Source organism: Triturus cristatus, chromosome 10 (assembly GCF_964204655.1).
Source record: "Triturus cristatus chromosome 10, aTriCri1.1, whole genome shotgun sequence".
NCBI classification, from domain to species: Eukaryota; Metazoa; Chordata; class Amphibia; order Caudata; family Salamandridae; genus Triturus; species Triturus cristatus.
The window spans coordinates 816,333,975-816,351,771 of NC_140593.1; the positions used below are offsets into that span (position 1 = coordinate 816,333,975).

Below are 17,797 nucleotides of genomic sequence, written 5' to 3' on the forward strand. Positions count from 1 at the left end.
CTAGCTCTGGTCTTTCACTTGTAAGTGAATAGGACCTCGCTGTCTCCTGACATCTCATGTTGTTGGCCCTTTTCACTGCCAGCGCCTTGAAAGCATCGCCTCCCATGTGCCTGCGAACAAGCGCTAGCTCTGGTCTTTCACTTGTAAGTGAATAGGACCTCGCTGCCTCATGACATCTCATGCTACTGTACCTTTTCACTGCCAGCGCCTTGAAACTAGCGCCTTTCTGATCCAAGTGTAATGAACGATCAGTAGCTGTAATCTGTTAGCATGTAAGTAAACCATGTCTTGCAGCCTCCCTTCACCACCTCCTATGGTCGGAGGTCTGTAATTGGTGAGGAACTCAGCGCCTCGCCTTAACTCTTCTCGAAGCCCGCATCCACAGCGCCTACAAAATAACCCCTTTCCAGTTCATGATCATCCGAAGAAGCACTAAGTGTGATCTGTCAGTCGTAAATAAATACGTCGCCTCTTCCTAGTACCTCCAAAGCCCACCTCCCCTGCCACTGGCAGCTGAAAGTAGTGCCTTTCTAGTACAGATTCTTGTGAGCACGTGCTAGATCCGATCTGTAAGCGGGCAGGGTCCTGTTCCTAGCTCTACCTGCTACCTCTGGTCAGAGGTTGTAAGTGGGTGTAGTACCTCGCGACCTCCTAAAACCGTATCCCTACCCAAAGCCAATGTTCAACGGCTTGAAAGTAGCGCCTTTCCATTCTATTTCTTGTCACCAAGCGCTATCTCTGTTCTTGAGGCTGTAAGTGGTTAACTCCCGTCACATCTTAGCGCTATTTCTTGCGAAGAAACTCTAGCGTCGACCTGTCCAAGACCACCTCTGCGCCTTTAAATTAGCTCCTTTCTAGTCCATGTTTTTTTTCATGATGAAGACACGATAGCACTGATCTGTCAATTGGAAGTGTATAGCGCCTTACAGCCCCTTATGGAGAAGCGCAAGCACTGATCTGTCGAGTAAAAGTGGATAGCGCCTTACATGCCCTCATGAAGAAGTGCTAGTCCGGATCTGTCAATGGTCAGTGGATATCGCCTTGAAGCCTCTTGTGAAGACGCGCCATCACTGATCTGTGGATTGTACGTGGATATCGCCTTGCAGCCGCCCTGTTCGTTATTGTTTTCATCCATACATTCCTCTACCCGTCTATCCAGCACCCCACCCACCCATTCATTTATTCATTCATTCAGGGAGTGTATGTATAATTGGAATGCAACGCATCCCTTCTAAATTTATCAGAAAATCTTATTTCATACGTTTTAAATAAAGATCCCCTTTCTAAGTTCATGGATGTCCAAATTTTGTATTGCCCTATGTGTGATGTTGAGCTATGTAGAAAGAGAGAGAGAGGTGGGTAGAGAGAGCGGGGCGTGTGGCGAGAGAGGAAAGAGGGCGACAGCGTGAGAGACAGGGCAAGACAGTCAGATAGAAACACGGGAGAGGGAAAGGGGGACCGAGGCAGAGAAAGCGGATGATTTTAGTGAGCAGAGAAAGAAAGAGAGAGAGAGGTGCTGTTCCTTAGTTCTGCGTTCGCTGCGTCTATTCTTCTGAGACCCCGGAGCATATGTCTGCATCTCTCATGCTCTTATTTACCTGTCAGACATTGGCTTATCTAGCATTTTGTCAGTGAGGAATCCGTCCTCCGCCGCCCTTGTTTCCCGAGACTGCAGACACACACCTAACAGGAGGCACCAGGGTACACCACTGCAGGTACAACAAATGTTGCTGACTGAGCGCACTTCCCGCAACAGAGCTCAGTCATCATCTTCTGCAGTCTCAGGGGCTTCACTTTGATTTATTCATTTTCAACCAAAAGATCCAGGTTTGGCCGCCTAAAAGACAAAACAACTATTGTTACTCGATCTCCACCGGACCTTGGCCACACACCACCGTGTATGGACCGACCCTCATGCTGCTATAAGAATGTACCCGCTGCATGGGCCGAGCTTCGCTCAACAAACTGTCTGGCTGCTGCAGACCAGCGTTTACCAACGACAGGTCCGGTTTGGCTGAGAGTGGCGTTTAACCATTTTCCAACTCGGAATGTATTTCATGTTTACCATGTTTTTCGCAAAGTCTTGCAAGCTCATTTTTAATAACTTACGGGAGGTTCAGGGGCGAGTGGGTGTTTTAGATAGATGCATGTCTTTTGATATGGGATGAGGCACCGGTTGAATAAAAAATGAGATGCGGGCGGTGCTTGAAGCTACGAGCAGTAGCAGGGAACTACATGCTGAAACTGTGATACACAGACACCGGCGAGCCCTAAGTGATTGCGGCACCATAATAAATAAATAAGGGCGCACGCACATGCCGTGTCGGGAGAGAAAGGAAAGCCAGCCACCAGTTGAGCAGGAGCGCTGTTCAGGCACGGAGCTCGCTCATGCGTGCACGAAAGGAAGAGGAGGCATGAAGGAGAGTGCACGGGGTCCGTCAGACGCGTATGGACAAAAAAATGCACGCGTCTGTGCACATCCCTACGCTAATTAAAGTAAACAAAGATCGCGTCGGGCTGTCCACATGCGCATGCAATTTTTTTGTCTCTACGCGTGCATGTTTAGCTTTGTGAATGGCGAGAGTAGCCATCTGTGTCCATCTGGACGCGCGTGCATTCAGCTTTGGCTGAATTGATTACAAAAGACCCTCGCGTGGCGAACAGCGCATGCGCTGCTTTCGCCAGGCGAGACCTAAAAAGGACTATCGTTGTAGAATTAAATGGGTGTAGTATATTGTGTAGTAGCATTTCTGTAGCAATCTCCTACCAATTAACAAAATGCTTTCTAGTTACTCTGGAGAACATCCAATCTGTTTATTGTTCATGGTTGGAGATGAGTGTTGTGTGACCTATCACCAAGGAGTCATGTTTTGATGTTGTCGTGAACCCAGAAATGTCGTCCAGGCATGCTGCAGCAACATGTGGCAGCCACTTGCCTATGGAATGGTATGCAAGAAGGGATAGCTTTAGAGGCTGCATATATAAACACGTATGATTTGTACTTTGACATTTTAAGGAGTCCTGATTTGGGAATATCTAGGGCTTTATTTCTTTTTTGAGTGCTACTTAGCTTTTGAGATTGTGTTCCAGAGCTTGCATGTCGGTACAGAATAGCAGTTTCCACCATGGTAGGATTGGGAATGACCAAGAGACTAGCCAATATGGATCTGAGGTTTTTCATTTGACTGTAAAGCTTGAATTTACATTGACTGGCCTAGTCCCATGGATCGCTCAGTGAATAGTGCAGAGTCGTTGAAGGAGATTATTTCTGACTGGTAACCATTGCAGAGCTTTGTGAGCAAAAGTATCATAGTACTATAAACTGAGGTTTAGGACTTTTTGTCGCTGTGCCATTCTGGGTTTGTTGTAGCTTGTAATTTAGATGTGGAGATCGTCTGATGTAGAGTCCATGGCCTAATAAAGATGTAACAACACTAGAGCTGCTGAATGAAGGATAACAGCGACTCGAAAACCAAACGGTCAAAAGATAAGGCATCTAGAAAAACAGCGAGAGGATGTAGATGAGGAAGGAACACAGTGAAGTTAGACACATCTCTTGGAAAGAGGAGGATTAAGTGAAGTAAGAGATGCCTAAAATTCATTGTTGTGATCATTTGATAATTATTACTAAACAGATTAGACTTAAAAGCATTATTTTGTACCCAAAGGGAGAAAGGTGGGTAGTACAGGGCCCGAAAGAGTTGAAAGACTGATGGACGAGAGGGAATGCCTGAGTGAGAAGGATGAGGTGGAGGCTGAAGGCTCCTTAGGCTCGGACAAAGGAATAATGCAATGTTTGTGGCAGAGTTTGGGGGGGGGGGGCTGAAGGAAAGAAGGCAACGAGAAAGGAAGGGCTGTTGCTGGAGATGTGCAGTAGAAAGGGAAGGCAGCTATCGACTCCAGCACCTTGAAACCCTCACAGGTGATTTGCAGCGCTTTATAAATCTTGATCGAGTGATAAAATGTTTGAACATGATGAACCTGGTTGGTGTATCCGACCCATGCTCCTTTGTGGTCCGCCTCAAACTGCACCTCGGTCCCAGTCTACCATGACCATTGACTGTCATTGGACCCTTGTGCTTTTTGCCACTAATTCTACTTAAAAAATTAAGAATTCATATCTATGGTTCCCCTTATTGAATTTATATCATTTCGGTATCAATGGACTTTCCATATGTAAATCCTTGTTTCTGGTTAGACAATGGGATGTATTTAAGAAATCTAAACCATGTGTGTTCTGGCAACTCAAGTTAAAACCTAGAACTGGAAACTTGGGCCCTGGTTTAGGAATAAGTGCAAGTAATGTAACGTAATACTTAATTTGTAATTTAAAATAATTTAATAATAGTAATACAATTGAAAGTGCATAAGCATTGAGAAAGTTTAAATAACTGTAATACATAAACAATAACCTAATATAATGTAAATTTATGAAGTGATTCATTTTTTGAGAATAGTGATATGTGTTATGAGGATTCAGATATGTGGTCAGTATAGGGGCAGTAATGGGTTTTAGAGTTCAGGGATGGTAGTAATGGGTTTTGGTGTTCATGGATGTGTCGTATATTGGGGCAGTAAGAGGCTTTTAGGGTTCAGGGATTGGTAGTGTATAGAAGTAGTGAGGGGTTTTAAGGTTTAGGTATAGGTTGTGTATAGGAAGAGCATGAACATTTTATGATTTTGGGATGGATATTTGTAAGAAATTGGATTAAAGTTGTATCAGTTTTATCTAACTTTAAGAGCTATATCACTCCTCTACCCTGCCATTGGCCTCGTTGCATGTATATACTGCTGCCAGCAAGGCAGCCCATTGAATAATGTTTTGGTGTGAAGCACTTTGGTCTTCTGGGGTCTGGGATGAGACGGGTACCATGGCTACCATTGCTTACATTTATGAGGCATATTGTTGAATATGGATTATTTCCTACCTATATTGGAGTAGGTTCCTTAACCCTTAGCCCAGCCGTTGTGGTGCCTGCGCCATTGCTTCAACGGTCAATAATCCTGTAGCAGGTGTATTTCTCAACAGGTTGTGTTTCTCTGGGGATGTGAGAAGAGGAAATACAAGTGATTTCATATAAACGTACATGCTGCATCAACATAATATTTCCACCTGTCCGTTTATGATAGCCGTCCTAGCTTTTCCTAAATTACCAAGGTGCCAAATGCACAAAACCAACACTGATCTTTGCTTTTCTGGACCTGAGGGAGATAAACATTGTTTGGAAATGTTTTATTCATCCAAGTGTTATATTATACATTTTCTTCCATTTTTTCGACAGGTCGGAGCGCTGCCCCAGGATACCAGGTATGGCAGTGAAGCTGTTTTTCCCCTCGTGTTGCTCTTCAGCCGACAGTGGTCTTCTGATTGGCCGATGGATCCCAGAACAGAACTCTGCCGTGGTACTGGCTGTCCTTCACTTCCCTTTCATTCCTGGCCATGTAAAGCGGTATCTTGCAGACCTCCAGAAAGTGAGCCAGGTGGACTTGTGTGTGCTGGGGACATGGAGCAACAGCAAAGAGGAAAAAGAAGAAGAGTTACAGCGTTTTTTGGGAGATCTCAGCACCATCTTCACCCACGATTTGTGGGTGCAACTCCGAAGGGAAAAGGACTCTAAGTTCTTGAGTTGCCACATACTGAAGGGCAACGATGTTGAGGGGGACTCCGCCATCCTCATTTACTATGATCAGCGCAAGGCCATGCTGTCACTTTTCCACCCCGCCGAAAAGCAGCTAGGTGCTGGGGACCACGCGGTACTGTCTTCCAAGTTAGCCCCCAGCTCTGAGCTGCGAGCGGTCTTCGACACAGTGGCCAAGAGTGAAGCACTCTTCATGAGGGACAAGTATGATGAGGGACCAATAAAGCTAACCCACTGGCAAGCAGAGGGCCGGGAGGGCAGCATCATCGTGGAGCTGTCAAAGCGGGCTGCTGTTCCTGTGTGCATGTTTCTGTCTGTGCTGCTGTCTCTTGCGGCAGGCATTTATGAAAGCAGGTAGGTGAAGGTTGCCAAATGTCTCCAAGGCTCTGGTCTTTCAAGGATACAGCTACTTCTATTAGCTGTGCTGTATTACTTCACATTCACCCATTAAAGCCCCTTTATGTTGCTGTTCATGTTATACCCCGATCCTAATTTCTTTTTCTGGCAGTACACCGTAGAGTAACTGAAATACCAGAAAAAGTGTTCTAATTTCATTGCTCTCTCCCTTTCTCAGCTTCTTAGAGCTTCCTCACTCCCTCCATTTCACTGCCCCAGTCTCTTATTTACAGCTATTGAGTCTCATTTCAAAAGTAAGAAAAGAAACATTTTAAAAATAGAAGTTAGAAGAACCAACGGTTAGAGAAACAGAAGGCTAAAAAATGCGTAATTTGAACAAACATGTACAAATACAACAGGTTTTGCCTTGACGAGCCCCCACCCCCCATTTAAACTGGGCCAATAGACCTTGAGAGAGGTTGGCTGAGCAGTTACACTATCCTACCTGTTACATATGTTCACTTGCACTGGTTCTTCTCTGACCCGATCAGAAATTCAATGTATTAAAAAATGATTTATATGTATGCGTTGACACCATCATATCATGGCTGCCCTCAATATGGCAGGAATTACCACCATTGTGCCACAGCCACCATGTTTGCAGGATTACCACCATTGTGCCACAGCCATCATATTGACAGATACCACCATGGTGCCATTGTCCGCATGTTCGTATGGATTATCACTATTGTGCTTTGTCCATCATTTTTCGAAGAATCCCACCATTGACCCAGGGCAAGCATGTTGCCAGGGATTACCAGAATTGCTCAGGGTCAGCTTGTTGACAGAGGTTACCAGCATGTTTTCAAGAATTACCACCATTGTGCCAGGGCTAACGTGTTCCAAGGAATTACCACAATTGTGTTGGGGGCTGCATGCTTGCAGAATTACCACCCCATGCAAGGGCCAGCCTTTTCCAATAAAATACCACCACTGTGCCACAGTGAGCATGTTGTCAACGATTACTACCATTGTCCCAGAGCCAGCATGTTGCCTGCCATTGATTGCCACCATTATGCCAGGCCAGAATTTCACCAGAAATTACCACCATGGTACCAGTACAAGCAAGTTGCCAGGAACTACCAGCATTGTTCTTGGGCTTCCGTTTTATCCAGCATTCCCACCATTACACAGGCACCTGCATGTTGCCTGGTATTACCGCCATTGTGCAATTGACAACCTTTTATCAATAATGACCACCTTTGAGCCAAAGCCAGCATGTCGATGGGGGTTAACTTCCATTGTGCCAGGTCTAGGATTGTACCATGAATTACTACTATTATGCCAAGACCACCCAGTTGGCAGGATTACTACCACCTGCCAGGTCCAGCCTTTGGACGGGTATAAACCACCGTTGTGCCACAGTGAGCATGTTTTCAAAGATGACCACTATTGTGCCAGGACCTTCATGATTTTAGGGATTGTACCAATGCCAGCATTTTGCCTGGTATTACCACCATTGTGCCAGGACCTGCATGGTGCAAGCTAATACAACAATTTTGCCAAAGCCATCATGTTGACAGGGATTTAAATCTATGTGCAGGGACCAACATGGCTAGGGATTGCCACCGTTTTCAGGGTTTGCCTTTTACCAGAAAGTTCCATAATAGTGCCAGGCCCAGCATTTCATGGGTGGGGGCAGTGAGTAAAAAAACCTCCTTATCATTCCCAAACATAAACACAGAGACGTGCACTCGCACACATACCAAGTACAGAAATCTTTAAATGTGTATTCTTCCTGACTCCTACTAAAGAACTATGAATAAGTAACCAGTCAATATACTGATGTGAGCACATTTAAAAAAGAAAAGGGAACAAAAATGAATACCTAGAGTAGGTCGAGGTATGTTTGTACATAAATGAAAAAAGTTCTAGGCTTCACACGGAAGTAAGGCAGTGCCATGTAGACCATCATAAATAAAAAATAAAAAAAAGGTAAAGTTGTTTAGAATTCATGATCCTAGTAGCGCAAGGGAGGGGAAGAATTTTCAGCTATCCTGACAGTTTACCTCTCCTATGGCAATGGCAAAAAATACGTATAAGGCTAGTCCAGCAAAACAGCCTTGGTAATTGCTCCCTACAAAAATGTGAATGGGAGAATACAGGCCTTAATTAAACAAAAGGCTAAATGGTTTAAAAAACAGAAATGCCCCTGATGCATAGAGTCTTCTCCCTGCATGGAAGAGAATGCGTTCTTTTCTTGTGTGCCATGTAGACCCTAACAAATAAAAAGAATGATTCCTTATAATCCATGATCATAGTAACTCAAATGAGGGTAAGAAGATCCGAATATGCTGGCAGTACACTGTTCTATTGGCAATGGCAATCATGCATTCATCTATGAGAGCTTTTGCATTTGGAAATGTTCTGAAGCCATACTGTTAACCAGCAAAGATGCTTTACAGTGTGGCTAAAACTCATTTAATGAAACGCTATGATGCAGCTATGGCTAATATGCTTTGTTTTAAGTGTTTTAGAACTGGATTCAAAAGACACACAGATGATGGACAGAATGCAGAGCACATCAAACATTCACCCCCCATTCAAGAGATCTGGGTTAAATCCATTGTTCTTTTGCTCACCATGCCACCCCCGTTTAGACCCAGCCATACGCAAATCAGGCTTGACCCTGTGCCTCATGGAACAGTCCAGCCCAAACTGCCAAGCCAGGTCCTCCCTAGATCGGAAACAAGCATCCTGGGACCGGTTTCAGTGCATCCTCCCTCATCAGCCAGGCTAGCTTGAATCCATTGGCACTGTAAGCCCGGGACCCACATCTGGGAATACGTGGCACACTTAGGGTGAGAAAGCAAAAGACCCACAGATGATGGACGGAATGCAGAGCAAATCAAACATTCACCCCAGTCAAGAGATCTGGGTTAAATCCATCATTCTTTTGCTCACAATGCCACCCCAGTTCTGACCCAACCATATGCAAATCAGGCTTGACCCTGTGCCTCATGGAACAGTCTAGCCCAAAATGCCAAGCCAGGTCCTCCCTGGATCAGAAGCAAGCATCCTGGGACTGGTTTTTAGAGCATCACCCCTCATCCGCCAGGCTAGCTTGAATCCAGTGGCACATTCATCCTGGGTCCCACGTCTGGATATACCCGGGTGAATTTGGGGGGACAAGTGGGGGAGCAAAAGAGACACCGATGATGGACGGAACGCAGAGCAAATCAAACATTCACCCCCAGTCAAGAGATCTTGGTTAAATCCATTGTTCTTTTGCTCACCATGCCACCCCAGTTTTGACCCAGCCATATGCAAATCAGAGCTGAATTCATCAGTCTTTTTTTATTATTATTTTTAGCTATGCTGCACAGCAGTCACATTGCTGTACATCATAGCTACAAACCAGTGTCAAAGGCGGAAATGCTCATGCTGTACAGCATGAACAATAGGCAATGCCAAAGCAGTAGTCTCTAATGCAACAACGATTGGCTTTGTCAATTCTTGTTAGAACTCGATACAACTGTGATTCTGAACAAAACTGTTAATAAGACATTTGGCAAAAACTCCTATCAGATAAAGAAATTCTGCCCATGTCTCAGTGAAAATATATTTAGAAGTATATGATAGCATCACAATAAATGTTCTTTTTAAAGGAGAAAAGGGTTATTTTAAATCTGTGTGGCACAGTAACACATAACTACAAATGGCAAGAGGGTTCAACAAGGGTAACCTGAAAGAAGAAAATATAAAAGTTGTACCTCAATCACAGCGCGATCAGCGGAAGGCAGGAAATGCCAGTATCCGCTGGCCAATTAGAAGGCAGTAAATAAGAGTGACAATAAAGCCAACAAATATTAAGCAATGTGTGGGCTTCAAGGCTCTAGTGCAAATGACAGTGCATGCACTGTCGCAGGCAAGACCTAAGAACATGGGTATAAAGTAATACACCCAGGTTTACACAATTTGTCCAGGAAGAGAGGTCAAATTACCCGTTGTAACCAATTGAATGTCTTTGGCAAACACATCGTACTTCTGGTCCGGACTGTTATTTGTGAAAATAAATGTGTATTCCAGACAAAGCTGTTAAAGCCGCAAACGAGTTGTAGCCAAAGCTGTAATAAACAAGCTACCAGGGCAAGCCAGGAGTCAGCACTACACTCCTATTCCAAGGGATCAGTCAACACAGGGTTGAATAATAAAAAACAAAAAAAAGAACTAACAGTATTTTTGGAGAACGAAAAAGAAATGTTCCTGACGATTAGAGAGTATTCTCCCTGTGTAAAAGGGAAAATGTGCTTCTTTTCCTGCGTAGTTCCAACACCCAGTGCATGGCCGACCGGGGCAGCAAAAATCAGCGTTGGAATTTAGGGCAGGGCTTCCAATGCTGTGACCCCAGCAGTCCTGTGGCGTATGGGCTGGCGGGTAAATGTTTTTAACAACGGAGCCATCTGAGGCACTACCGTTGGAAACCTATCTGTTCCCCCAGCTTTAAGTAGGGGTAGGGAACGTTTTGATAGATACGGTGGGAGAAGGACAGGTTTCCAGCTATTGAGCATCTCCACTAAACCCTAAATGATGCGTAATTCAAGTACAGCTCACTAGTGTTACACAAGAAAACATGTTGTGGCACGAGGAAACCTACGTGTAATTTGTTTTTAAATAGGAAAATGATTATTTCCCCAAGAAAGCGCTTGCTGTAATGATTGCTTAGACTGTTGGGTGTTTCTGATCTTGCACATAAGTCTCGTTTGCTGCTCAGAGATGGCAACAGTGCTCCGTTGGGAAAGAAAACCACATGCTAACAGTAGAACTGCTAGAGAGCACCCAAGAACCCAGCAGCACCTGCTGAAGGTTGGCATCCACTTCTCTGGTAGTGTGATTCTCTTCGCCCGTCAAGGCTTATTCCTCACCTTAGGCGAAGGCAAATATAAACCCCTGTCCTTCCACGCCCTTCAAGCAGCTGCTTTTTGTTTTGAGGTGTCCTTTCCTCCAAATGAGCCAGGCACATCTTGGATCTTCTCCCAAACCACAAAGTTTCCCCTCTGTACACCTTGATATATATATATATATATATATATATATTCTGTATAATGCCTATTCAATAAAGGTTTCGCTTATCCTAACACCTCAAACTATCTCCATCTCAATGCAGATTTACAATGACAAAAGCAAACCCATGGTCTTTCTTCACTCCTGATCTAAAGCTGTCCTGTCATTACTCTCCCATCTTTCTTCAACATCCCCAGCTTATATTATTACTCTCGGTCCTACATTCTGTGCTACCTAAAGTTTTGGGTGAAGTCGACCTCCTGAAAGAGCAACAGCTGGCTGAAAAGCATGCACCTATTCCAAAGAAACCAGAGAAGAACAAAAGAACACAAACTGAGGAAGTCCAAAGTTTCTAAAGCTCTGCTCAAATAGCATTAACTTGGCGAAACCCTCCTTTATTATCAGTATAATTGATACAGCCTCATAAATATCAATGTGAAGTGTTAAAATGAATAATTCCTGCTTTGCTACCCCCATATCTTTGCTTCCAGAGAAACCACCTGCTTGTGTTTAGGAAAAGCCAAACTCGTTTCCACCAGTCTATTTCCCCTTTCAGTAATCTTGGCTGCTCTTCCAGCACCATTCTTCAACCACATCTCCTCTTGTGTTGTCAAAATAATAAAGCCCCAACCCGTAGGCTCCCGCCTTGGATACTGCCTGCTGAACACCATCTGGGAATTACAGCAAAATCCTAAGTCAAATCATCCCATCACTCTGGAAAAGAGCATTGTACACGACCTGGCACCTAACTCACTCATGCCAGCATGGATTTGCCAAGAATGAAAAGCCCACTTTCTATCCAATTGCCTCAGATATTTATTCAGCTTTAACACTCCTCTCGCTATCCACTGTATTGGTGTGCATTGATATACCAATAGAACTGTCTGCCTTAGCAAGAAATCCAATTTTAGACCTCTTTCAGTCTGCCCTCTTCCATAGAACATAAGATCTATGCTTGCAGTCGCACCGCCCAACGACTATGAAGGATGGACCCTGACTGTCCTTCCTGACTTGTTGGCACTGTCCAAGACCTTGAATCTGCAGATCCTCTGAAACTGTACACACTGTTGCTGGAGTGTTTGGTTTCTCCATTTGATGGCCTGAACTTCACCTTCCTAACACTCCATTCAAGTGACATTGGGAAGCATTTCTGCCTTGTCCCCAGCTGGACAGTAATATTCTGTTCCATCCAATAAGGATCTATAATATGCCAGGCGTTGTTAACCACCATGTACACCTACTTGCAGAGGTACTGATATCCAAAGTGAGTTCCAACAGGCATGTTGATACCAGTTATATGTGGGCCTGGCAAGGGATGTCACTGTGGGTTGAATGAAGACATGCTGTCCCTGAACTTCCAAAAGAAGGAATTTGATTCCGCAAGGTGCCTCAAATCTCTGTTCATTTCCATCCATTAGCAAGAGCCTTGCCATTCTGAGCTATAGACTTCTACTCTTAAAGTAAAAGGTCTCTGGCTTGTGTTCAACTACCTACCTAAATTTGTTCTGCAAATCAACTAACCAATCTTCCCAGGAAGCATCGGATCTGCCTTAAGCATTTCTTAAACCATTCCATTCAAACACTGACGTAAGCGCCATTATCTGGCATGTTTTCACTCTCAAATATCAGAGCTGCAGTACTATTCACTATTGAAGCTACAGGTTCTAATAAAAAAAGTTAGCAACAAGGCTATTCTAAAAATCAGGACGTGTGAATTGTATGGGCCCAGTGTTAAAACCTTCACTGGCTCTCAGTTAGGGAAATATGCATTTTAAAGTTTTTTGTTAATGGTTTTCAACACTTATCAGATTCTCGTGGATCATCTCATCTCTGAGCATTCGGTGTACTTACCCACTTTTCCACCTCTGCCTTTCAAAACCCCACCCCTGAACAGCCAGTGGTTTGCAGTCAGAGAGGCTTTACTCTTTAACTTGCTGACTTGCAGACATCCACAATGTAATGCTCTTTGGGAAAAATCTCGGAGCCTGGCAGCTCCAAAGAGCCTCTGCTTAATCCTAATTCTGAAATCCGGTTTTTAATTTTATAATTTCTCCTGTATTGCTGACCTACACACCAAATGATTTGGGTCTAAAATAAGATGCATTCTGTGGCTCTAGAAATGGAGGCAACCCTAGTTTGACAAGCCCTGTGGCCCCAAGCCATGCTAAAAAAAGAATACATTGCCTTGATGGATCCTCTCCAAGAGCCTGGCCCTGACATGCGAAGACCGGCATGTCACAGTTGCATTTGAATTAGTTACTACTAATCATATTAAACACAAATACCATTTACCACTTATACTATAAAACACAGCATCTAAAAGAGTAGGTCTTCTGTTTCTATGATTTACGTCTTGTAAGTGCTACCTCACATACTGAAATGCTGCAGGACCAGCTCTATTGTGCCAGCTGGAAGAACATGTTCCCATGTAATCACACAAGACCCCTCTAATCCTACAATCTGCTGAAGCATCGACATATCTTCTTATGCTCTGGTTTGACAGCACAACTGGCACCTAACAATTATGTGAGCATCACTAGAGAGGGACTTTGGCTCCGCCTTCATGTTGGAAGCCAGGATTACTTGTTTTGATTGGTAAGAATTTGTGTGCTTCCACAAAAAAGGGCTTGTTTATCTCTAGATGCTGTTACCATTTTGTTTATTCTGCTTCCTTATCGTTTACTTTAAGGGGCACACACAGGACATTGGAATACCATTAAAGTGTCTTAGATAACTAGGTAATTTATTGTATTTATATAGCACTTACTATCCCTGACAAGGCATCAAAGTGCTTTTTCGTGAGCATGCTCCTCCAGAGCCAAAAAAAGGATTAGTGATGGATTCGCATAGGGAAATATGTCTTTATTTGAGTGGTGGACATGCAAATCTGTTAGTAGGATTGAATAGGATAATGGGGGGATTGAAGAAGAAAGAGTTTAGAAATTCTTCTGGAAGTTATTTGAGAGATCATAGTAGAAAGGCGAGGCTTGGGTGAGTAAAAGGAGAAATGGGGGAGGGAAGAGTCTCTAGAAAGGTATTGTGGAAATCATGGTAGTAAAAGGAGGTTTCGAATTAGTCAAAGGCGGGACACACGAGGGAAGAATTTAGAAAGGGTTGCTTTAGAGATCAGTAGTAAAATGAGGTTTCAGATGAATCAAGGAGATATTTGGGGGGGGGGGAGACTAACAAGTTTTATGGTGGAGATCATAGTAGTAGAATGAGGTTTGCGATAAGTCAGAGTGGAGGAAGAGGATCTATTGAGAGAGGTATAGTAGTGCATTGGAGAGAGTCAAGTGTTTTTCTTCTACGGTTGGAGCAAAGTAATACATATATAGATACATAACTACATAAAGAAGGGTATAAATATATCTTTTTTCTTTTTCTTCTACAGTAGGAGTAAAGTAACGCATGTATGGGTACATAGGAAGGATATACTTGTATAAGTAAGATAATATACTGAGATTTAAAGTTGTGTTGTACAAACTCGGTTTCAATTGTTGCTGTACTAACCAAATTGTCTTTAAGAACTATTTTTTAAATGATCTTTTCCTTTGTGTTTCAGTAGTGAAGCACTTTGTAGATAAAGTTATAATATTTACATATTATGATTAATAAAAATTGGATCCATAAACATTAAATACCTTCTATGAAAATTATACAGTGACCTATAAAATATTAAGCATAAAATATATTTAACTATAAATAATATATACGTTTTTTAGGCAGACCTAAAGAATATATTTTAAAACCATAGTTATTATACATTTTTGTACACAGAAATACACATATCCAGATACATACATATAATCAAATTATAAATGTTCACAAACACAGAGATATGCTGTATATTAAGTTTGAGTATGGTGGTTATGTAGGAAAGAGCCAACTCTTGAGTAGTGTTCTGAAGGTAAGATAGTTATCCCTGGATCTTATGATTGGGGGGTAATGAATTCCATAGTTTGGCTGCTTGAACAGAGAAAGATGTACCACCTACTTTTTTCTTTTTTCTTTTTTAGGCCGAGCCTAGCGGCAGCGCGCATGTGGTGCTCGCTCTGCGAGGCATGCTGTATTAGGATATGCTGTGGTAGCCCTGCCCGCTCTCCGCCCATATTTGTGATTGGCTTGTGTCAAAGTCCTTCCTAAATGCTGGCTTCTGATTAGAAAATAGGTTTGTTAGTCCCGCCTTGGTACTGCCTTGTCTCCATTTGTTACCGCCCATAAGGACTGGACCTTTTACTTGGCTTGTTACGCTGTCTGCATTATAAGGCGTTGAGCACTATTTTGTTTATTGAAAGTGATGGGGACAATGGCGGACGATTTTCTTATACAGCTTTGCTAACTGTTTCTTGTTTACGAAAGAAGCCTTTTAAATCGACATCACAGACCGTAACGAAATACTCTGATTATTCCATAATTTGTTTACAGCGAGGCGCTGGTTTATACTTTCCGGTGTAGAGTACCCCGTTTTGTTGCTCTTCTGTGTTGCATTGCAAGAGATCCTAGCATTTAGAGAAAAAAACATGTCCTGGTAATTCCCTTCAGAATAATTTCCTTGAATTCTTAGTTTTTGGTCTAATTGTACTGGATTCCCTTATTTTCTATTTATATTTTCTGGTGTAGATTACCCAAAACAGATTATGTTTGTTTCAAATCGTGGTAGCATTAATATTTTACAAGGCAATGACAGAGTTGTTACTCTCTTCAAAATGGTTATTTGTGTTTGCTTCCCCCTCTTTCACAAAGTATTTGGTACCATAGTGGTCTTCTGCCTCAAGTATGTGTTAGAATATTCACATTCTCTGAGTATTAATAAGTTGGTCATAGTGCTCAATCACAAAACAGGAAGAACGAACATAAGTGATTTTGTTTATTATTCATTCCTTTTTAATTTACAAATACGATACATCCGTTAAGCTTACAGACAAATAAACTGAATACACACAGTAACAAAGGAAAGAAAGCATGCCTGTTACTCAAAAACTTAAAACCCATGCTAAGTACAACGCTTCTCAATCATTAATAACTCTTTAGACACAATCAGAAAATGTTAATTTAAAAATATATTTTATTTGATTTACTGAATAAACAAAATTGCAATGCTGTCTCTGCTGTAGGTATATTGTTCATATTCAAAGTATCTTTTATTTAGATAAAACCTTTATTGACCTTCTATGGCTGGACAGTTACAAATATGGTGAGAAAATGTGTAATTGTCCAAACCACAATGTCATCAGTAACTGTTTTATAGCATACTCGGGGCCAAACATTACAACATCTAACCATGGACTATAAAACCTCAAGAATGTATTCAGTACATATAGTTTTAAGAAACCTGTCTGATACTGTTTTGGATGAGCATCAATACACCTCAAACCCAGTCTTGGCCAAGATGTATTGATTGATCTTTGCAGAGATCGACAATAAAACTAGTAATCAGTACTTGCTCGCTGAGTTCTTAAAATTAATCCCCGATAATCCTAAATTCAACTAATCAGAGGATAATTATACTGACTAATTGTATCTTTCAAATAGAACAAGCATTTGCAATGCGATAGGTCTTGCATTTACGCAAGTTTAAGCTATTGCCATTGTAAATGACTGTTTTATTTATGTTTCAAAAACCAAAACATAAATAAAAGGCATCATCATTTACAATGCCAATAGCTCAAACTCGCGTAAAAGCGAGACCTGTGGCATTGCAAATGCTTGTTTTAACTAAGGCGTCCCTGCGGGCATTTGTCATATTGAACACCACGAGGAGGATGCACATCTGGGCGAACCGCTACATTTGAGGAGGTAGGGACACGAGCGAGCGACTGCGAGTGTAGCGGTTTTGAAGGAGGGGAAGGTAGAGCAGTATCCAGGTGATTACCGTAAGGGTAAAAGCGGCCTCGGGAGAGAGGACTTTATATTAGACAATTGGCTCCCGTGGCACCGTCCTTCCCCTGTTTAAAATCTACTGCGGGCATTAAGATACCTCATTTAGAATATATCTCATACAGTTCTAAGGGGCGCGTGATAGATATGTGTTTTCCATTATTCATGCAGCACGACAAGGGAGAGGTGGTGGAGTATTGTAAAATCCCCTCGACCCGTGGATAACAAGTGACTGAGTCGGGAGCCACGTGCATATAAGTAATGCGGTACTAAGGTATGAAAATAGAATAATAGCTATTTATTTTCAGGTATAGAGTGAAGGGTGGCCATCTAGCAAATATTATGATTTTGTTCATAGGTGATGGTAACCTTTTTCACGAGCCTAATTTGAGGTGACGAGCAGATGCAACGGTGTGGGACATAGACAAATTACTTGTTTAAAGTGAGGTAGGCGCCCAATTTCCTCTTCTTAAACTGAACACACACACTCTACATGAGATAAGAACTCATATGGAGGCTGATGTAGAAATTGTTTACTTTTTTCATTTTAGAGATAGATTGCAGTTTTAATAGAAGCAGACCCAGGTGACTGAGATATCGGGTATTTTAATGGGGTGAAGTTTGATTGGACTTTCTTTTTGCAAAAGGTAATTGAACTATGTCTGTCTGTCAACATTTAAATAGAGCAGGAAAGAAAAGGAAAAAGAGCCTAATGGGTTTCAGAGTGATCAGCTCTAGTGGGACCAAAGACTGGGAGATTCGAAAACTAGGTATAACTCCCAATAAACTATGGCATGTAATGTTTGGGGAGGATAATCAGAATGTACAAAGGCTTGGCCATATGTTTACCCCCGCCTAGAAGTCTGAAAATTGAAATGTAT

The 17,797-nt window shown here is 42.5% G+C and overlaps 1 protein-coding gene across 2 annotated transcripts in view; it reads left to right on the forward strand.

Annotated features, from left to right (window-relative positions):
• PIGQ (phosphatidylinositol glycan anchor biosynthesis class Q) overlaps positions 1 to 17,797 on the forward strand; it is a 164,169-nt gene that overhangs the window by 85,789 nt on the left and 60,583 nt on the right. For both annotated transcript variants that reach the window (XM_085628402.1, XM_085628403.1), the window contains exon 2: positions 5,283 to 5,993. In XM_085628402.1, the coding sequence (XP_085484528.1) occupies positions 5,283 to 5,993 (711 nt within the window). The remainder of the gene's footprint in view (positions 1 to 5,282; positions 5,994 to 17,797) is intronic.